This window comes from Triticum aestivum, chromosome 6D (genome assembly GCF_018294505.1).
Source record: "Triticum aestivum cultivar Chinese Spring chromosome 6D, IWGSC CS RefSeq v2.1, whole genome shotgun sequence".
NCBI classification, from domain to species: Eukaryota; Viridiplantae; Streptophyta; class Magnoliopsida; order Poales; family Poaceae; genus Triticum; species Triticum aestivum.
The window spans coordinates 107,101,741-107,125,006 of NC_057811.1; the positions used below are offsets into that span (position 1 = coordinate 107,101,741).

Below are 23,266 nucleotides of genomic sequence, written 5' to 3' on the forward strand. Positions count from 1 at the left end.
CCGCGCGAGGAAGCGGCTCGTCGTAGACCACCACGTTGGTGGGGAACGCGTCAAGCGACGCAGTGTCGGAATCGACAAGCATCGGGTCGGTGGAGCCAACAGATTCCAAGTCTACAACAGGCTAGCTGGCGATGTGGAACTGATCGAGGAGGCTGACGAGGAGGCTCCCGGGGCCATCGGTGCCTGCATCAGACGCGGGCTCGTCGGAGAGGTGAACCTCGCCGACAAGATCGGTGAGGCAGCTCGCCGCGCAGGCGACCTCCGCGCCGTGCAGCACGTCGGCGCAGACTCCGTCTGGCGTGCTTGGCTGGCTGCGCTCGCCAGGGAGGAACAGGGTTACCGTCCAGAACAGGTCTCCGGATGACGGTGCACCTCGCCCCACGGTGGGCGCCAAATGTCGGGGGTTGGGTGCGACATATGCCAAAGGATGGCTTATCATGGTGGGAGCGAGTAGAACGCCGCCGGTGCTAGGAAGCGGGATGAGGCGTAGACACGTACGCCGGCGAACTTTACCCAGGTTCGGGGCTCTCCGTGGAGATAACACCCCTAGTCCTGCTCTGCGGGGTCTCCGCATGATCACTAAGGCACTAGTGGTACAATGGTGCTCCTTGAGCTGTTTGCTAGAGGTGGAAGAGAGCAAGGCTAGCTCTCTCCTTTCTCTATGGGTGAGTCTAGTTCTAACAGGTTCAGAACCCTTTGCACGGGTGCCCTGGGGGGTTTATATAGGCCTACCCCCCAGGGGTACAATAGTAATCCGGCCAGGTGTAGGACCCGGCTGTCATTCTCTCTGGTGGCCGGCTTCTCCACCGGCTGCTGGGGCCCGCCGCCTGGTGGGCCCCGCCGACTGGTCTGGTACGGAGCCGACAGGCCGCCCCCGCCGCTCATGGGTCTTGTCGGCTGCTGATCACTGTAGTCGTGATGCTAATGACGCAGGCTCGGTCAAGGGAGCGTGGCTACATCCCCGCCGCCTGGCGGGCGATTACTGTAGCCACTCTGTGTCTTGTCTGGTTGATGGCGCGTGGGTCCCGAGGAAGGGGCGGGCCAACTGCTGGGGGCCGACTTCCCTCGGATTCGACTGGTGGGGCTCTAGCCGTCTTCCGGGCTCTCGCTGATCGGTGGGGCCCGTCGTCCTTGGGTCGTACCGACAGTCCGTCGTGGGAGCAGGGCTTCGCCTGCTCGTGGTGACGTCAGGGATGGAGTGGCAACAGTGCTGCGCCAGGCGGAGATCTCCGCCGGTACGGTGCACTGTGGCCACGCCCATCCCTGGATTTGGGAGGGATGGGCTATACTGCAGCCACCCCCTGTGTTGTCTTTCTTGATGAGGGCGCAGGCTTCGTGGGCGCTTCGGGCCGACTTCTAGGGGCTGGCTTCTGTGGAAGCCGCCCACTAGGAGTCGGCTTGTCTTGATGCCGGTTTCTGGAACTCGGCCGTCTACGGGCAGCCGGCTATTCCTCTAGCCGGCCACCAGAAGGCGGCACTTCGTCTTGGTGCCTTGAGGGGCGTAGCCAGCCCCGATGTCTTGAAAGGTTCTGGGTCTCGGGTTGGCCTACCCGTGGCCCATTACTCCGACACTAGGACAAGTATTTCCGGACGGAGGGAGTACTAGATAACAAACCCAATCTTTTTTGTAACTCCCTTTTACTAGTTCAATGAAGCAAAAAGAGAAGATCACCGGGTCAGCTTAATTACTTACTATATGTAGTGTAATATTCCATTAATGAATAAAGAGTATTCTCATGAAAGATTTGACAAAGTCAACTGGGTCGTGGCTATTGATTTCCATGCTAGTGTCGCTATCTTTTGTGCAGCCGGCTGCATCCATGACTTGCAGAATTTTCTGAACGGTGTTCTGGACACCCTAGCATAATAAAGCTATAGCTAGATGATAAATAGTACTAGCCCCACATGCATTCTTCAAGCAACAGAAAAACAAGAAGGGAGAGGAAAAAACACCAACCAATGCATTCCTTCAACATTCCTCCGGCCGTGCTGCAGTTGTTCCTGCTACTCTCCTTGGTCTCTCCCACCACCTCATGCACCGAGCAGGAGAAGCATGCACTTCTCCAGTTCCTCGCTGGGACGTCGGGAGATGGAACCCTCGCCGCGTCGTGGCGCCATGAGACAGACTGCTGCGAGTGGGAAGGCATCATTTGCAATGGAGATGGGGCCGTCACTGAGATCTCCCTGGCATCTAAAGGACTTGAAGGGCGCATCTCGCCATCTCTAGCCGACCTCATAGGCTTGCTGCATGTCAACCTTTCGCACAACTTCTCTCTCCAGTGGCCTTCCGCTAGAGCTCATGTCCTCCAGCAGCATCATCGCCCTTGACGTCAGCTTCAACCGACTAAATGGAACGCTACAAGAGCTGCTGTCTTCGATCACCACAGACCGGCCTCTGCAGGTACTCAACGTCTCAAGCAACCAGTTCAGCTTAGAACTTCCATCAGCCACATGGAAGATGATGAAAAATCTAATCGCGTTCAACGCCAGCAATAACGGCTTCACTGGGCACATACCGTCTTCTCTTTGCCTTGGCTCGCCATCTTTGGCTTTGCTTGACCTCTGTCACAACCAATTGAGTGGTGACATTCCGAACACACTAGGTAATTGCTCCAAGCTCAAAGTGCACAAGGCTGGTAACAACCACCTAAGTGGGACTCTCCCTGTTGAAATCTTGCACACTGCTTCGCTGGAGTACCTCTCCTTCCCCAACAATGGTTTGCAAGGAGAACTTCATGGAGCACAAATGGTCAAACTCAGTAATCTAGGTACTCTTGACCTTGGAGGGAACCAGATCAGTGGAAACATCCCAGAATCGATAGGTCAGCTCAGGAGGCTGGAGAAGCTTCATTTGGGTAACAACAACATGTCTGGCGAGCTGCCATCAACTCTGGCAATTGCACAAATCTCAAAACCATCAATCTGAAGATCAACAACTTCAGTGGAGATCTAAGCAAGGTAAACTTCGCAACCCTACAGAATCTAAGAAGTATAGATCTCATGATGAATCATCTCGGTGGCATAGTGCCAGAAAGCATTTACTCATGCGGCATGTTGACTGCACTGCAGCTGTTGGGCAACAATTTCCATGGTGAGATCTCACCAAGAATAGGCAATCTGAAGCATCTATCCTTCCTATCACTTGGTAGTAACTCCTTTACAAATATCATGAAAGCTTTGCATGCCCTTAAGAGCTGCAGGAACATCAGCACCTTGCTTACTGGCAAAAACTTCATGAATGAGGCCATGCCACAAGATGAAACCATTGACGGTTTTCAGAATCTTCAGTTTCTAGTCATGCATCATTGTTCGTTGACTGGAAGGATACCTACTTGGTTATCGAAGTTCACAAGTCTGAAGGTACTATTATTATCTAGTAATCAACTCACCGGACCAATACCAAGCTGGATCAAATCCCTAAACCACCTCTTCGGACTGGACGTATCAAACAACAGTCTTACTGGGAAAATTCCAATGACCTTGATGGAGATGCCAATGCTAAAATCAGACAAGCCTGCCATATATTTCAACCCAAGCCTCCTTGACCTACCAATTTATGTGGACGGCGCCAATGCTAAACTTCAGTACCGCATGGGCAGTGCTTGGCCCAAAGGGCTGGATCTTGGTAAGAATAAATTCACAGGTATGATCCCCCAAGAGATTGGTCATCTGAAAGCACTCACTTACCTAAACTTGAGTTTCAACAACTTTTATGGAGAGATCCCACAATCAATCTGCAAGCTCACGAACCTCCAGGGGCTAGATTTGTCTAATAACCATCTCACCGGTGCAATCCCTATGCCGTTGGAGAATCTTCACTTCCTTTCATGATTCAACGTTTCTGACAACGACCTAGAAGGATCTATTCCAGCAGAAGGGTAGCTGAGCACGTTTCAGGCTTCTAGTTTTGACGGGAAGCCAAAGCTGTGCGGCTCTGTGCTTACTAACCATTGCAGTTTAGTTGAAGCAGCTCCCGTCTCCATCATCTCTGCAAAACAATGCAGCGAAAAGATCATCTTCGTGATTGCATTTGGTGTGTTCTTCGGGGTTGGAGTGCTATATGATCAGTTAGTATTATTCAGATATTTTGGCTAAGCCCACTTCAACTGTAATATGATCTTGTATTATGTATGCAATGGATAAGGTAATCTGCATATTGTTAGCTTGCTGCACAATACAGGTACATGATGTTTGCTTTTCTAGCTAGCAAACTTGTTAAGAGCTCTACGAAGATGGCTGCCGGTGTAACAAATGGGCCTCTTCGCTGACTGGTTATTATACCTCTAACTTTGCTTTTGCCTTTACAACTAATTGTGGTTAACTCCACCACAATTTCTAAGCGAGGACAAAAATAAAATAGAGGACTGGGAGAGTTAGCTCTGAGTCGCAGATCGACGGATCGTATGAGCTACACTGGCCGCCAGCCGCCGGTTCGCCAGCTTCCGCGGCTTGCTGTTCGATTCCGGCCGCAAAACTCGCTGGGTGACTGGGAGGGGCTGCAAAGATGTTCGCCAGCAGGCTGCAAAGATCCGCTAGCAAGTGGGGAGGAGTATGTTCGATGGCTTCAGCGGGGCACGCACCAGAATCGAGGGAGAAGGTGGCACCAGCGGCGGCGCAGCAGCGCAATGGGAATATTGCCAGTTGAGAAGGTTGGGCTTAGATTTTCTGGGTTGCCCAAATCTGTCCGGAACCAGCCCAGCTTATAACTGGGCTCAGACGTCGCTTATAACTGGGCTTCGAAACCAGCCTAGTTGAGCTTTATTTTCAAGTTAAAAATTAGAGAAAATTCTCATTTTCACCCCATCTTTTAGCATTTCTTACAGTAATTATCTCATTTAGGAGTAAGAGATCTTCAGCTGTTACTAATTTAGGCCCCCTTTGATTTACATGATTTTTTAGGAATTCAAAAGGATAGTAATTTCATATGAAAATGTTCTTTGAGGCCTTTGGTTTATAGAAATATAATCACATTCCTTATTCCTGTAGAGGATATGAGTCAATTCTTTGCATTCAAAGGAAAAAGAAAACATTAGCCTAGACATAATGAAAAAAAAGTCTTACCACATGAACCAAACGTCATTTCTTGTTTCATACGATTTGAGATACATGCCATCACTTATGGTTTTTCTATTCACTTGATATTCATATCCTATGAACAAAAGAAGGTCTCTGGACACCGGCTGGACCGTGGATTCCCCTCCCCTCTGCTTGCCGCTCCGGCGGCAGGCGGTTGGAGGAGAATTTCGGTGCCTCGACTCCGACTAGTAGTTTAGGTTAGGGTTTTTAGTCCCCGCAAAGCGGTGTTCAGGCGGATGACAATGCCTCTTCTTTGAGTTGGTCTTCTGAGCTCCGATCCTCCTCGAGTTTGTCCATCTGGATGGAACCAACGGAGTGCCAATGTAGATTCCTGTCGTCTCCTTGGGCACTGAGGTTAGGGTTTCTCATCATCTGTTGCGATGGCGAGATCTGATGCCAAGCATGTCAGATCAATTCAGGGTTCAAGCGAAGTCGCCTAAGATGCATTTTAGGGTTTCAACGTTTAGGATGAGAACTTAGGTATGATAAGGGCGTTGTCCCATGTATTCTAGTGTCGTTGGTGGTAGGTAGTTGTAAATGGATAGGAGAGAGAACTATGACTATGATTTTTTTATTACTTGTTCAAGAATATTAACAACAATAATGAAGAGATAAGGTGAAAGGGGCTTGCCTTGTCTCATATAGTGTTTGCAGGCAATCAAGGGCCGAGTACCGCCATTTAGCATGGTCATCGTTTTGCCGGTAGAAAGGATGGTTTCTACCAAAAAATGGTTGGAAACCACGAAGTCTTAGAGTGGATATAAGTGAGGTCCAGGAAACTGAGTCTGATGTTTTTGGAAGTCAAGCTTAATCACTAGTAGAAAAAGGGTCAAATGTCAAGCACATTAGTGCCGGTTTGCTTTTGAGCCGGCACTAATGTGTGCATTAGTGCCGGTTCCAACGGCTAGCCGGCCGCTTTCATTAGTACCGGTTCGTGGCCGTCCTTTAGCACCGGTTCGTGCCACGGACCGGTACTAAACTGAGTGGTGGCAGGATGTTGTCAGTCCGGGGCCCCTCCAGCACCTTTAGTACCGGTTCGTCCTACATAAACCCTTCGTCCACCCGAGCTCGCTCTGTTCTTCCCCTTTCCCCTCTCCTCTCTGTTCTTCCCCTCTTCCTCTCGAGCTCATCACACATTTTGCCTAAAATTTGTCAAGATTTGAAGGCCCCCATCCATTCAAATGATCACAAAGGTTAGCAACTTTGTCCTTTCATCTCTCATTGCTAGATTAGCTCTTGCAATGCTTTGTATAGTGATTAATTTATGAGTTTAGTAATTTGGGAGGAAATATATGTGCTAGTATTTGATTTATATGCAATTTGAGGTCAAAAATAACACTTGGTTTGCATATGTAGGTGTGGTTTACTTAGTGCCTTCTAAATCTCCATCGTAACCATAGTCGATCGCCTGCACCGTTCTGTCGCCGGCACCACCTTGTGGTGAGCCTCTTGTTCATGAATGTTTTACATTACCAAATTGATGTTTGTGTGATTTGGATATATAGTTACTCGTATAGTTACCTTACCCGTACGTTGTTTTTTATACATAGTGCCATGGTTTTGATATCTGTCCCCGTCGGCCCTCGTCCTTGTTATGATTCGGATGTGGTATATTCTCTTTTAAAACTAGTTGTTGCATTTCGTGTTTATGACAAATTATGCCCATCAAGTTGACATAGATATTTTTGTCTAGGAGGTTTGTGAACCGGAAATTCCAACCGACCCTATTATCGAGAGGTTAAATTTAGTTGAAAGAGAAAAGGAGTATTTGAAAGAAAAATTGAAAAGAATTGAGGGGGGGAGATGGAATTGGAGTTGCATGTTGCCGATGTCGTCGATGATCACAAGATCAAGATGGAGAAAATGTGCTTGAAGATTAGAAAGATTAGAAAATATGCCATTGATAGTGAGGCTTGATATCATTATGCTATTGGATCAATTGTTACCTTAGTTGCGATCTTGATAGCATTTGTTGTTACATTTAAATGCTTTAGTTAGAGCGTTATTTGTTTGTTGCATTTAAGTCTTGTATGAACTTTATGTATGAACTTGTATTAATTTGGTCTTTTCGGTGTTGTGTAATGAAGATGAGCCGACAATGGATGTACGATGACCGATGCTCTCCTGAGTTCATTAATGGCGTGCAAACTTTTCTGCTTGCGGCTGAGGCAAACAAGCGGGCGGATGGTTTTATGCCTTGTCCATGTTTAGTCTGTAAGAATGATCACAATTACTCTACGTCAAGAACCATTCACGTCCACCTGTTTAAGTTCGGTTTCATGCCCCACTATAATGTTTGGACCAAGCACGGAGAAAGAGGGGTTATGATGGAAGACAATGAAGAAGAAGAGGACGACGACAGCTATCCTGGCCATGGGTTCCCTGAATATGATGATACAACAATGGGGGAAGAAGTTGAGCTGGCAATGCGGGAAGAAGTTGAAGAAGAGGCATCAGATGAGCCCGCTGATGATCTAGGTCGGCCATTGCTGATGCAAAGAGAAACTGCGCAAGTGATTTGGAGAAGAAGAAGTTGCAGCGCATGTTAGAGGATCACAAGAAATTGTTGTACCCGAATTGCGAAGCTGACAAGAAAAAGTTGGGCACCACACTGGAATTGCTGCAATGGAAGGCAGAGAATGGTGTATCTGACAAGGGATTTGGAAAGTTGCTGGTAATAATAAAGAATATGCTTCCAAAGGACAACGAATTGCCCGAGAGTACGTACGAAGCAAAGAAGGCTGTCTGCCCTCTAGGGTTAGAGGTGCAGAAGATACATGCATGCCCTAATGACTACATCCTCTACCGCGGTGAGTACGAGGATTTGAACGCTTGCCCGGTATGCGGTGCATTGCGCTATAAGATCAGGCGCGATGACCCTGGTGATGTCGAGGGCGAGCGCCCCAGGAAGAAGATTCCTGCCAAGGTGATGTGGTATGCTCCTATAATACCACGGTTGAAACGTTTGTTCCAAAACAAAGAGCATGCCAAGGCGATGCGATGGCACAGAGAAGACCATAAGAAAGACGGAAAGTTGAGAGTACCCGCTGACGGGTCATAGTGGAGAAAAATCGAGAGAAAGTACGGGAAGGAGTTTGCAGATGACGCAAGGAACGTATGGTTTGGTCTAAGCGCAGATGGCATTAATCCTTTTGGGGAGCAGAGCAGCAACCATAGCACCTGGCCTGTGACTCTATGTTTGTATAACCTTCCTCCTTGGTTGTGCATGAAGCGAAAGTTCATTATGGTGCCAGTGCTCATCCAAGGCCCTAAGCAACCCGGCAACGACATTGATGTGTACCTAAGGCCATTAGTTGAAGAACTCTTACAGCTGTGGAATGGAACAGGTGTACGTGCGTAGGATGAGCACATAGGGGAAGAATTTGACCTAAAGGCCATGCTGTTCGTGACCATCAATGATTGGCCTGCTCTCAGTAACCTTTCAGGACAGACAAACAAGGGATACCGCGCATGCACGCACTGTTTGGATGATACCGACAGTATATATTTGGACAATTGTAAGAAGAATGTGTACCTGGGACATCGTCGATTTCTTCCGAGCAGGCATCCCGTAAGAAAGAAAGGCAAGCATTTCAAAGGTGAGGAGGATCACCGGACAAAGCCTCGCCACCGTACTGGTGCTGATGTACATGATATGGTCAAGGATTTGAAGGTAGTCTTTGGAAAGGGTCCTGGCGGACAACCTGTTCCGAATGACGCTGACGGACGCGCACCCATGTGGAAGAAGAAATCTATATTTTGGGACCTGCCCTATTGGAAAGACCTAGAGGTCCGCTCTGCAATCGACATGATGCACGTGACGAAGAATCTTTGCGTGACCCTGCTTGGCTTCTTGGGCGTGTATGGGAAGACAAAAGATACACCTGAGGCACGGGAGGACCAGCAACGTATGCATGGAAAAGACGGCATACATCAGGGTCATGCCAGCTACGCTCTTACCAAAGAAGAGAAGGAAATCTTCTTTGAATGCCTGCTCAGTATTAAGGTACTGTTTGGCTTCTCGTCGAATATAAAGGGAATAATAAACATGGCAGAGAAAAAGTTCCAGAACCTAAAGTCTCATGACTGCCACGTGATTATGACGCAACTGCTTCTGGTTGCATTGAGGGGGCTTCTACCGGATAACGTTCGATTAGCCATTGTGAAGCTATGTGCATTCCTCAATGCAATCTCTCAGAAGGTAATCGATCCAGAAATCATACCAAGGTTAGAGAATGATTTGGTGCAATGTCTTCTCAGTTTCGAGTTGGTATTCCCACCATCCTTCTTCAACATCATGACGCACGTCCTAATTCACCTATGCGACGAGATTAACGGTTTGGGTCCTGTATTTCTACACATGTTCCCCTTTGAGAGGTTCATGGGAGTCTTAAAGAAATATGTTCATAACCGTGCTAGGCCAGAAGGAAGCATCTCCAAGGGCCATGAAAATGAGGAGGTCATTGAGTTTTGTATTGACTTTATTCCTGACCTTAAGCCGATTGGTGTTCCTGAATCGCGGCATAAGTGCGGACTGGATGGAAAAGGCACGCTAGGAGGGAATCAAAAAATATGTATGGACGGACATTCTCTCACTGAAGCACACTACACAGTTCTACAGGATTCCGCCTTGGTGGCTCCGTATATGGACGAACACAAGAATTTTCTACGCTCCAAACACCCGGAGCGGTCTGATGACTGGATTACACGTGAACAAACTAGGAGTTTCGCTGGCTGGTTGCAGACACGTACCATGCATGACGCCTCTATTGAAGATGACATGTACTCGCTGTCCCAGTTACCATCTTCGAATATAATGACTTCCAAAGGGTACGAGATAAATGGTAATACATTTTACACGATCGCCCAAGATAAGAAGAGCACCAACCAAAACAGTGGTGTCCGATTTGATGCAACAACCAAGACGGGAAAGGAAACATATTATGGTTACATAGAGGAGATATGGGAACTTGACTATGGACGTGGTTTGAAGGTCCCTTTGTTTCGGTGCAAATGGGTGAATATGACACGAGGCGGGGTAACGGAAGACCCGCAGTATGGAATGACAACAGTGGATCTCAACAATCTTGCGTATGCAGACGAACCATTCGTCCTAGGTAATGATGTGGCACAGGTTTTCTATGTGAAGGATATGTCTACCAAGCCGAGAAAAAGAAAAGATAAGGAAGCGAATGCATCATACGATGAGCCAAAGCGCCACATAGTTCTTTCTGGGAAGAGAAACATCGTGGGAGTGGATGACAAGACAGACATGTCAGAAGATTATGAAAAGTTTGATGAAATTGCTCCATTCACAGTGAATATTGACCCGAGCATCCAGTTAAATGATGAAGATTTTCCATGGCTACGGCGCAAAGGGACACACGCGAAGAAAAAGTTTCACACCCAAAGATCTGGGATGTGATCGGCTTCACTATCATCAGTTTCTTCTGTGTTTCACACCCAGGAGGGAATCTCTATAATAGTTAGGGTAGTTATGTGTTTTGGCATTTGAAACGCGAAGAAATTTTATGTGCAAACAAATTCTTTCATGCATTTACTGATTTTTTCCAGCTAAATGACCCTGAAATTGAAAAGCATTTCAAATGAACTCAGAAAAGGTTGAAAGTTGGCATGGTATCATAATTTCACCCACATAGCATGTGCAAAAAAGTAGAGAGGGTTACCACAAAAACTGGATGCACATCGTGTACAAAATGGACAATCTCTTTCGAAGTATTAGGGTTACGGACGAAAACTCATCTGTTACAAAGGCATTTCATTTTTTAAATAACCTAAGCATTAGCAAATTGAATATAATGATTAAACACACTAATATTAAACATAAAAAAGAATCACTGAAAAATCTATTTTCAAAGTTAAGTTATTCACAAACTAGTGATTCACACAAATTTCAAATAATTCAAAATGTAAACTATTCAAATTTGTAAACTACCGGCACTAATAGAAAGTTTGTAATTTTTTGTACCTAAAGCAAAAATATTCACAAAGAAACTCTAAATACTGCAAAAAACAACTCAAAAATAAATAAAGCAAAAAAAATAAGAAAATAAAAAAGCCCGCCTACTTCGCCACAGCGGCATGCATACGACTAGAAACCCAACCTGTTGTTGGGCCAGGATGCAGGCCCGCAAAGGCCTAGTAAGCCCACAGGGCAGCACTGAACATTTAGGCCCAGTAGGCCTGCTTTGGAGAGGATCTCGAGAGAGCTACCGCAATGGGGCTTATAAACCAGTGCGGACGCCCCTCGGCTAGCGAGGTGGGACTAAACATGACGCACCGCACCTGCGCCAACGCACCCCCTTTAGTACCGGGTGGTGGCTCATACCGGTACTAAAAGGGGGGGGTCTTTAGTACCAGTTGGAGCCACCACCCGGTACTAAAGGGTGTGCGCTTCCCGCCGCTTGGCCTGGCCAAAACAGACCTTTAGTACCGGTTGGTGGCTCTAACCGGTACTAAAGGGTGTTCTATATAAGAAAGCACTTCAAAAAATTCAGTTTCTCATCTCTCCCTCTGCTTCTTTCTCCTCTGCCCCGTCGCCGCCGCCCCTCGTCGCCGCCCCCGTCGCCGTCCCCGTCGCCATCCGTCGCCGTCCGTCGCCGTCCCCGTCGCCGCGCCCCGCCCCCGTCGCCGCGCCCCGCCCCGTCATCCCCGCCCGGCCCGTCCCCGTCCCCGTCATCGCCGCCCCGTCCCCATCCCCGTCGTCACCGCCCGTCTCCGTCCCCGTCGCGGCCCCCCGTCGCCGCGCCTCGCCGGTGAGTTCCTGCCCCGGCTGCCATGTCCACACACACACACATTAGTTTTTTAGTTATAAATTTTAGTTATAGATTTTTTTTTTCTGTTTTTTAGTTATAGAAATATCGATAGAAATGTTAGAAATTTTTATGTTTTTTAGTTATAGAAATATTAGAAATGTTATAGAAATGTTAGTTATATAGAAATGTTATAAATTTTTTCTGTTTTTTAGTTATAGAAATATTTATAGAAATGTTAGCAATTTTTCTGTTTTTTAGTTATACAAATATTAGAAATGTTAGTTATATATATAGAAATGTTAGAAATTTTAGAATTAGTTTTAGTTAAATGAATTAGATTAATGTCAAATTGTTAGAATTTGCATATAGAATTTTAGTTATCACAATCCAATCATTTAAAAAATGTTACTTTTTGCGGGCATATAGTATTTGTTCTCGACGATGCCCGGCCCGCATCCTCGCCGTCGACCCGTTCGCGACGACGTCCGGCTGACCCATGTCCGGGATTGGGCTCCGCCGGGCTGGCACTGGGAGGTGCTACCTGGAGGGACGCGCCGCTTGGTGAGGAACCCGGCCTCGGGTCCCATCGTCGACCCTGATCTCCTTTGGTGGCGTTCGCGTGGGCCACATTCGGTGTAGAGGGAGCCGGCCCCGCCGGAGGTGGTGCGTCGTCGTGTCAGGGAGGAGGACGAGCACGTCCATCGCTACATGGCTGCTATGGACGTCAGGTTCTCCAATACCTGGCAGGTTCTTTGGGCAGATGACCGGAGATATGATCCTGTGATGGTTCCTTATCTTTGGGTGTCCACCGCCCGCGCCCCAGGAACCGCTAGTGGCCTAGATTCTTCTATAGTATTCGATCTTTATTAGCTACCTAGCCAGTGATGTATTCGAGATTATATATTATTCGAGACAATGTATTCGAGATTATATATTATTCGAGACGATGCATATTATGTACTATATGATTGTTTTTCCTTATTGATTGCATCCATGCATTGTAATTTGAATACTAAATTGTTTTATATTTCTTCTGTATTAGTTAAATAAAAGCTATGGCGGACAATACCGGCAGAGAGGGAGAAGAGGCCCTGTTCGAGATCATACGCAGCCCTAACAGGCCAGATGATCTGAATGAAGCAAATGACGGCTCCCAATATCTGAACAATACCGGGGAGGGTGATGATAAGATATTCGATCTCGACGACCGAGCTGATGAAGTCATGAACTATGATTATGATTATGATGATGCAGACAATGATTATGATGACAAAGACTACCGACGAGGTATATTTATATAAGCAGGCATCTAGTGATCATCACATGTTTTTTTTATTTGAAGATATATTAACGAATCGATCTTTCTTCTTTCAGCCCTCCGGATCGAGCAAATCTGCTTCTACAGACAGCAGGACAAAGCGCGGCCCAGGAAAAAAGTTGGAGGAGGGTGTAAAGTATAACATCGATTCCATCAAAGCTAGTGGCGAACCCCTCACGCCTAAGAACATTGCGAACAAGTTCGTTCGTCAGTGCGGAGTTCTTGTGAAGGACCAACTCCCGATCTCCATTCAAGAATGGAAAGAGCCAAAAACTAAACGCCCAGATGTTACTTGGGTCGACGACAGAGCAAAACAAAAGCTTTGGGAATCTCTGATGGAACATTTCACCCTACCAGATTATTTCACTGATGCAGATGTGCAGAAAGTCAAGGACGCTGCTCTTAAGAAGATGGCAATTGCATTCAACACCCACAAGAAAACTGTATGGGCCAACTACCTCGCTGCAGAAAGGAAGACTCCAGAATTCAAGGGAACACTGGAGAAGCAAAGAGAACACTGGCCCGCTTTCGTGAAATTCAAGGAATCAAAATTATCTAAGGAACGGTCGAGAAAAAACAAGGCCAATGCCGCAAAAAAAGACGCAGTTCCATAGGCTGGGTCCAGGTGGCTACGCGGTGGCAATGCCTAAGTGGGATAAGTCTGAGCAAGAGATGGAGGATGCAGGGGTCACTCCGGTTACTAGGAGCTGGCCCCCCAGGTGCAGAAGTTGGTTCTATGCGCATGGGGGGGCGTTGGACCCGAAGACAGGCCTGTTTTCAAAGAAGGCAAGTCTAAAAGGAGCAGAACAAAAGTTACTTGACGCAATAGAAGATGCTCGAAAGGGGGTGTTCACACCCAACAGAGAGAACGACGAGCTTACGCGTGCCCTGGGAAATCCTGAACACCCGGGAAGAACACGAGGCAAGGGCGTTATTCCCTGGTATGAGGGCTTTTCGGAATGGAACGATGACTACAGGACCCGTGCAAGAAAGAAGATGGAGGAGGAGAAGAAGAGGAAGCTGGAGGAGGAGCAAAGGAAGCAGGACGCGGAACGCCTTCAAGGCCTAGAAGCAAGGCACGCGGACTTGGCACTCAAACTCCAGCAGCAGCAGCAGCAGCAGATCGACTCACTTAGCCAGGAAAGGGGGTCTCAGCGGCGGCAGCAGCAAGCGGATGATCATCTAGCATTGGATAGCACCGTCCCATCCATGCCGAGAAGCAGCGTTGATTCCGCCCCGGGCGACGCACTGCTGGATACATACCTTGTGGAGGACATCATAGAGAACACTAACTGTGAGCTACACTTCAAAATGAAGAACATATCCATGAAGGTGGCGGACGTCGTTGCTTTTACAATTACCCCCGAAGCAACCTTCCATTGCGCCCCGATTCCAGCGGGCTATGCTCGTGTCTTGGTTGATGAGGTGGTGGACCCATATTCGGGGCTACAGCTTGACATTCCTAGAGGTGACGACGAGGACACACTGGGAGAGGCCATACATCGTATCATCCTATGGAGAAAGGATTGCATCATCTTTCGAAGTCCACCGACACCGCGTCTGCCGACTCCTCCTCGAAGTCCACGAACGCGTGAGCAGACTCCTACTTCAAGTCCGGCACAGCGTCAGGCCACTCCTCCTGTTTCAAGTCCGACACCGTGTCAGGCCACACCTCCTGCTTCAAGTCTGGCACAGCGTCAGGCCACACCTCCTGCTTCAAGTCCGACACCGTGTCAGGCCACACCTCCTGCTTCAAGTCCGGCACAGCATCAGGCCACTCCTCCTGCTCCAACTAAGCCACGTCAGCCGTCTCCTCCGCCTAAGCAATCGCAGAAGAGACACGCCGCAGCTATGGTGCGTAGCGGTACGAGTCGAGGTAGTACAGGAAGTACAGGCGGAGACAAGCGATATAAATATGGTCCAAGCAGCCTCGCTCCTCTTCCTCAGAGGCCTTACGACATGACCGAGGAGCAAAACGATGCAATAGTGCGGGCCGAAGTGGACGCCCATTTTGGACCGAAACCGGCACCGCCGCCGAGGGAGAAAGTGCCTGAGGAAAAGATTGACCACTTCATTCGTATGGCTACACCACCAGCTCCCAAGCCTGTTGACTCAGACTATGAGCGCCAAATCAGGAAGGCACATCGAGCACGACTACAGAAAGAAGCGAGATCGAGCTTGAGCCAACAAGCAGCTGTCAAAAAATGTGGGAAAACCATTCCCCAGCTGGGAGAACAGGCGGCGCAATCGATCCCCCCGCTTGTTGTGCCAACAACACATGAGAGTACGCGCGCCCAATATTATTGTGGGCAAACCATTTACGTTCCCGAGCTGGGCGATGTGGTAATAACCGAGGAGCATATAATGCAGGCTGAAATGCTCAAGATCACTGTTGGACAACTCCTCGATATCGAGCCCATGTCTCCGCTTAGAGAGGAGGAAATAAAACGGAAATATGTCCGGGGCCAACCTTTGGTTGAGCCCGAGGAGGTCAAGAACCTCCCAACGAGAATGTATGAATTGCATGGTTGGTACATGAAAATTCAAGATTTCCAATCGAGAGTCCCTCATGGTGCAAGTCGAGGAAGATCATTACTTCAATAAGAAAGCTCTGTCCGTTGAGTATTCAGAACTATTTCAGTTATTCAATCAAGATGCACTCGACAAATCTATCGTCAGTTGCTATTGTCTGTAAGTGATTTCTTTCTGTAATTTAAGTCTCAAGCTAGCTCTAGTGCTCATTGATTGATCATTAATTACCTGTAATTATATATCCTCACTATATATTCTTTTCTGTGGTATTATGCGGGATGAAGATGTATGAAATGAAAAAAGTTGGACGCTATGGCACTGGGTACATTGACCCAAATACCGTTAATGAATACACATGGAAATTGGAATGGTGTAGACAAGATGTAGAAAAAACATGGTAGAGTTCTTGAAGCGCCTCAATAGCAATGAAGATATACTACTTCCTTACAACTTCGAGTGAGTCACCCTGTCTTGTACTACAAATTCTGTTTTTGCTTACTAGCTAGATGTTAATAAGTGTATAGGGTTTAGGGTTATAGTTGATTAGTGTTATGCACATGCCCGCTTAATTTATACATGCAAACGTATGCGCATGCAGGTTCCACTGGATCTTGTTAGACATTAAAGTTGACGAAGGAAAAGTTGAAGTACTGGACTCACTACTTAAAAAAGATAGTGACTACAACATCGTGAAGGGGATAGTCGACAGGTTATTTCAATCATTATTAACTATATCTCGTCCTATTTAGTTCGTTATTTCTTGATATGAACTATTTTTAATAACCCCTTTATTAATTTTCTTTGCCCGCGGGCAGGGCTTGGGCAAAGTACATCAAGGTGACTCCAGGAAAATGGCGACAAAAGCTATGTTGGTATCGACCCAAGGTAAGTAATTAAGTAGTACTAGCTAGCTAGCTACCATCTCTTTAATTCTTGTTTCAATACCATTAATTAATTAACATGCTTGATTAATTATTATCTGATTAAATTCTATTCTCGTAAAGACCCTGAAGCAGGCGCCGGGGACTGAAGTGTGTGCATATTACGTTTGCGAGAACATTCGCATGATGGCGTCCAAAAGGAGCAGATCTGATAGACAGGACTGGGTACGTTTGCCAGAACACTATTCACAAATCTTACATGATTGTCGATATCTAATCACACAACTAATACACATGCATATTGATCTCCTTCTTAACAGTTCAAAGAGGTGCGGGACCAACTCCTACCAACAGAGCGCATACGAGCACTTCAAGAGGAAATAGCGGGATTTTTGCTCGACCAGGTCATAGATCCCAAAGGAGAATACTATTACCCGCTACCGCCCCATGAACCACTTGTCATCGTGCTCCGAAGGCACCAAGGCAACATGTAGGAGAAATTGTATATATATACATGTGTATGTGTGAATAATTAATGGTGGTTGTGAGACATTCGATTATATATATATATATATATATATATATATATATATATATATATATATATATATATATATATGATCGGTTCTACGAGAAAATCTATTTATATATATGCATAACGTGTACAATATGTAGTATCGTAAAATACCAGCAAACAAAAAAGAATTAAATGGAAAACACAAAATTAATGGAAAAATAAAAATTAAAACCAAACCCCCCCCAAACATTTAGTACCGGTTGGTGCTACCAACCGGTACTAATGGTCTACCAGCACCCGGGCCTGGCTCGTGCCACGTGGTGGCACTTTAGCGCCGGTTCGTGCCGAACCGGTAGTAAAGGGGGGGTGTCTTTAGTCTCCACTCTTTACTGCCGGTTGCAGAACCGGCACTAAAGGCCCTTACGAACCGGCGCTAAAGCCCGGTTCTACACTAGTGAATGACCATGGGTTGCTCCTTCCTACCATGGCAAGACTTGATGAGGTAGGCAGAAAGATAACATGATCCACGATATTTCTACCATCAATAAAACCCATTTGATCGCGGTGGGCTAGAAATGGGATGAAGGTTGGTAGCTTTTGTGTGGCAGAATGTGAGTACCTGGAGTGTTTCCCACATACCCTCTTGAAAACTGGGAAAATCATATATACTAGTGTAATATCTAACTTTACAAGTGCACATAATTCATGACAGATATTATGCATGATTAACATCTTGTTCTCGGGAGAAGAAATAACTTCTCCTTCCGACGCATCGTCATGTCAAACACACTAGTCATATCCAGGTCCTCTTGTTGCATGCCGTCCGGGAGCTCCCAATCATAACAATAGACAAGGTTGGCGAGCATGATCTCCACAGACGCCATCCCAAAATTTATCCCGGGACATATCCTTCGCCCAGCTCCAAACGGCAGAAACTGAAAATCCCACCCTTTGAAGTCGGGGGACACGACGTCCACAAACCTCTCCGGCATGAACTCGTCGACAGCCTCCCACGATCCAGGGTCTCTACCAAGAGCCCAAGCGTTTACGATCACACGGGTTTCTGCGGGGACTTTATAACCGCCGATGTCGCATTCGGCCATGGAGAGGTGCGGGAGGAGGAGCGGCGCTGGTGGGTGTAGCCGGAGCGTCTCCTTCACGACGGCCTTTAGGTAGGCCATGTTGCCCAAGTCGTCCTCGGTCACTATTTGTTGGCCCTTGGGTGTATTTTCCCTCACCTCAGCTTGAAGTTTGGCCATGGGGTTCGGCTTTCGCATGAGCTCAGCCATGGCACACTCGAGAACTATGTATGATGTATCTGTGCCTGCCACAAACATATCCTGTGTATGGGTTCAATCTGAAGTGTCAGACACTTAAAAATATGACCATATTTAATTACCATAATAAGCTACTTCCTACTTTTCATTATTGTAAAATATTTTGGATATTTTAATATGAACTACATGATAAAATAAGTGACATCCGATTCGAAGAAAGGTCAGAACATTTTGTAATAGTGAACGGAGGAGTAGCTACGTATGTATGAGACGAGATTTACCATCAATATGGCCTTGGTATGCTGTCTGGTGAGACTGTACTCCTCCTGAAGACTGAGGAGCACATCGACGAAGTCTGCCTCTTGATCTTCTTGCTGATCGTGCCCATGGTGTTGCTGTGGCGATGCCTTTTTGCTGACATGGTCGTCGATGATCTTATCGAGCAGCTCGTCCCATTTCCTCTTTAACCGACTGGTCCTGGCAAACACCAGTCGCGCGAGCACGCCCACCTTGGCCAGGCCCGGGAAGTAGTCCAGCAGGTTGAACCCGCCAAACGCGGCCACGTTCCCGTCGATCGCCTCCCTGAACAGCTCGTTCCGGCCTTCCTCCCGGAAGAACTTCCCGGACACGGCACGGCACGCTACGTCGTTGGTGAAGCTGCCGAGCAGCCTCGTCATGTCCACGGGGGCGCCGGCGGCGGCCGCCCCCTGGATCTTGGCCATCACCAGGCGCGCCTCCTCCTCGCGGCCGCGGCGGAGCGAGTGCACCTTCCTGGCGCTGAGCAGGTGCGTGGTGACCAGCCTCCTGGCCTGCCGCCAGAACTCGCCGTAGGGGGCGAAGGCGACGTCGGCGCCGCCGTCCAGGAGGGCGTCGGCGAGCGCGTTCGGCGGCCGCGAGGCGAAGACGTGGTCGTGCGTGCGCAGGACCGCCTCGGCGGCGCGCGGGGAGGAGACGACGAGGGCGCGCGTCTGGCCCAGGCGGAGGAGCAGGAGGCCGCCGTCGCCGTGCTTGGCGGCGAGGGCGGCGAGGGAGACGTGCGGGTCGGGGCCGACCAGGTGCAGGTGGCCGATGAGAGGGAGCTTGTTCGGAGGCGAAGGGAGGGGACGGCCCCCATGGTTGTCCGCTGCGGCTCGCTCGCCGGCCGATCGCCTGTTTGTTGCCCGGAGGAGGAGGAGCACAGGGATGAGCAAGAGATAGAGCAATAGTGCTTGGGGAGATAAGAGCAGTGGTAGCACTGTTTGAGCCGCCATGGCCTGCTAGTAGCACCCTACCTTGGTGTCGTATTTGTAGCTGGTGCTGAAATTTGAGATGGGCTCTAGGCCCACGTAGCAATTTCTAAAAAAATCTCTAAGGGCCACGTGGGTTATATGGCACTAGGTGTAGTGGGAAGTTTAGTCCCATCCCGGAAGTGGAAGAGGAGTTGGACCTCCTTATAAGGGTTTCTCTTCTACATGCTATTGGAGCTTGAGAAGAGAAGAGGCCCTCGCGCACTCCTCCTCCGCCGTCCGCCTCGGGACGGGGCAGGGCGGGTTGCGGGATTGAGCCGAGCCGAGCTCACACCTACACTCCTCCTCCGCTGAAGCTGACAAGAAGGCCGCCGAGGACGCCGCTGCTGCTACCAAAGCCGTGGCCTCTGCATGGCCTACTGGAGGGTATAACTCGTTTATTCCGCTTCTACTGTTTTCTGTTTTAGCCATGCTAGCGTTATACGTAGATCTTTCTGCAATTAGCGTAGTATGTGCTAGTTTGACTGAATATCAGTATGCGATTATATGTGTCAATGCCATGCTAGTGATTTAATCGAGAAAATGCCTATTTACTCAACAATCCAAAAACCTATTCTGTGTAGGAATTTTTCAGCAAGTGGCTTTGCCGCTGCACTGAAACCGGATATACATACTTTAAGCGTTGGCAGACTAAGACCACGTTATGGCTCACGGCTATGAACGTGTTCTGGGTCACCGGTGTCTTCACGGGAACGATTGCTCCTGAACAGGAGAAGGCGTTCAAGGAGGCTACCGTTGTGTTTCTCGGAGCAGTTCTTAGCGTGATCGGAGATAAACTGGTCGACGCATATTTACATGTGCATGTCGCCAAGGACTTGTGGGAGGCGCTCGAATCTAAGTTCGGGGCAGCCGATGCCGGAAGCGAGATGTATATTATAGAGCAGTTCCATGATTACAAGATGGTTGAAAACCGTCCTGTATTGGAGCAGGCTCATGAGATAATATGCATTGTTAAGGAGCTTGAACTTCTTAAGTGCGAGTTACCGGGCAAGTTTGTCGCGGGCTGCATAATCGCTAAGCTCCCTAATTCCTGGAGGAACTTTGCCACCACTCTGAAACATCAGAGGCGTGAATTCTCTGTGAAGGATGTCATTGGCCATCTGAGTGTTGAGCAGAATTCAAGGGCAAAGGACTCGCACGGAAAAGGGGCCGAAGGGACTTCTGTCGCCAACATGGTGAACCAGAAGAACTTCAACTCCCACAAGCCCAAGGGAAAGAACGGTGTCCAACACAATACCGACTTTAAGAAGAAGGGTAAGAAGACCTTCAAGAAGAACAAGAAGGACGAGGGCTGCTTTACTTGTGGTTCGGTTGAACATTGGGCCAACAAGTGCCCAAACAAGTATAAGAAGTTAGGACAGGACTCCAAGTCCGTCAACATGATTGTGGACAACAATGAGAATGGTGCACCTGGGTACGGTAATTTATTTACTGTTTTTTCAGTGTTCCAGCCCACCGATTGGTGGGTGGACACAGGTGTAGGTGTACATGTGTGTGCTGACATGTCATTGTTCACTTCTTACCAGGTCACAGGCCACGGGTCCGTATTGATGGGGAATGGCGCGAGTGCTTCTGTTCATGGTGTTGGCACGGTCGATCTGAAGTTTACTCCGGGAAGGATCGTGCAGCTGAAGAACGTGCAGCATGTCCCCGCCATCAAGAAGAACCTTGTTAGTGGCTCCCTTCTATGTAGAGAAGGGTTTAAGTTGGTTTTCAAGTCTAATAAATTAGTTGTTACGAAATATGGTCTCTTTGTTGGAAAAGGTTATGAGAGCGGAGGGATGTTTCGCCTTTCCCTCGCAGATTTTTGTAATAAAGTCGTGAACCATGTTCATTCGAATGTTAATGAATCTGAGGTTTGGCATTCACGTCTTTGTCACATTAGTTTCGGTGTTATGACGCGGCTAGCCAAGTTGGATTTAATCCTGAGTTTTACTTTAGCCAAAGGCTCTAAGTGCCTTTCATGTGTGCAAGCTAAGCAACCTCACAAGCCTCACAAGGCCGCGGAGGAGAGACACTTGGCACCATTAGAACTCATACATTCTGATCTTTGTGAGATGAATGGTGTGTTGACTAAAGGTGGAAAGAAATACTTCATGACATTGATAGATGATTCCACTAGATATTGCTATGTGTACCTGTTAAATACTAAAGATGAGGCTCCACACTACTTTAAAATCTATAAGGCAGAAGTTGAGAATCAACTTGAAAAGAAAATTAAACGAGTCCGGTCAGATCGTGGTGGAGAGTACTTCTCGAGTGAGTTTGATTCCTTCTGTGCGAAACACGGCATTATTCATGAGAGGACGCCTCCCTATTCACCCCAGTCAAACGGGGTTGCCGAGCGGAAAAACCGTACTCTAACTGATTTGGTTAACGCCATGTTAGATACATCGGGTTTATCCAAGGCATGGTGGGGGGAGGCTATATTGACGGCATGTCATGTCCTGAATAAAGTTCTGACAAAGGATAATGAGATCACTCCCTATGAGAAATGGGCAAACAGGAGGACAACACTCTCGTACTTGCGCACTTGGGGCTGTCTGGCGAAAGTCAATGTGCCGATCCCCAAAAAGCGTAAGCTTGGACCCAAGACTGTGGACTGCGTTAATCTGGGCTACGCTAAGAACAGCGTTGGCTATAGATTTCTAGTAGTGAAATCTGAGGTACCTGACCAGAAGGTCGGTACAATTATGGAGTCTAAGGATGCTACATTCTTCGAGGATACTTTTCCTATGAGAGATATGCAAAGCACTTCTAGACAGGAATCTGAGGAGACTCCTGAACCTGCCATCCCTATGGAATATTATGAACAAACACATGATGAAAATCCTGAGGAGGATGACGAGGAAACCCTTGGTAGGGGCAAGAGACAAAGGACTGCAAAGACCTTTGGTGATGATTTCTTCGTGTACCTCGTGGATGATACTCCCACTTCTATTTCAGAAGCGTATGCCTCTTCAGAAGCTGACTACTGGAAGGATGCGGTCCGTAATGAGATGGATTCCATCATGGCTAACGGGACATGGGAGATCACTGAACGTCCCTATGGTTGCAAACCATTAGGATGTAAGTAGGTGTTCAAGAAGAAGCTTAGGCCCGATGGTACGATTGAAAAGTACAAGGCTAGGCTTGTGGCTAAGGGCTATGACCAGAAAGAAGAGGAAGATTTCTTCGACACTTATTCACCTGTAGCTAGACTGACCACCATTCGAGTATTACTCTCGTTGGCAGCCTCGCATGGTCTTCTCGTCCACCAGATGAATGTTAAGACGGCTTTTCTGAATGGAGAGCTAAAAGAGGAAATCTACATGTCCCTTTCTTAGGGGAAAAGCCCTCTTTGAAGGAGAATCCACTTCTGAGCGCCAAAGGTGGGCATCCGACGTCACCAAAAAGAAGGAGAAAGGCATTCAGGCACCATGCAACAGCCAGATGGCTTTATGATAGATGGTCAGGAAAGAAAGGTGTGTAGGTTGCTGAAATCTTTATATGGCCTGAAGCAAGCACCTAAGCAATGGCATGATAAGTTTAATACAACTCTGACATCTGTTGGTTTCGTTGTTAATGAGGCTGACAAATGTGTATACTATCGCCATGGTGGGG

At 47.7% G+C, this 23,266-nt stretch overlaps 1 protein-coding gene and 1 pseudogene across 1 annotated transcript; one reads left to right on the forward strand and one right to left on the reverse strand.

The window, feature by feature from the left end:
• Positions 1-1,959: 1,959 nt before the first annotated feature.
• Positions 1,960-4,095, forward strand: LOC123141318 (receptor-like protein 3; annotated as a pseudogene).
• Positions 4,096-17,727: 13,632 nt separating this feature from the next.
• Positions 17,728-19,638, reverse strand: LOC123143897 (indole-2-monooxygenase-like). The gene is made up of 2 exons (XM_044562891.1): positions 18,659-19,638; positions 17,728-18,440 (listed from the first exon to the last, which is right to left on the reverse strand). The coding sequence occupies exons 1-2, from the start codon at positions 19,625-19,627 to the stop codon at positions 17,826-17,828; spliced, it is 1,584 nt and encodes a 527-aa protein (XP_044418826.1). The 5' UTR covers positions 19,628-19,638; the 3' UTR covers positions 17,728-17,825.
• Between the last annotated feature and the right edge of the window lie 3,628 nt (positions 19,639-23,266).

Coding starts and splice junctions, on each gene's coding strand:
- LOC123143897 (XM_044562891.1), bottom strand. CDS start 19,627: ATGGCGGCTCAAACAGTGCTACCACTGCTCTTATCTCCCCAAGCACTA. Junction 18,441..18,658: donor ATACCAAGGCCATATTGATG/GTAAATCTCGTC, acceptor ACCCATACACAG/GATATGTTTGTGGCAGGCAC.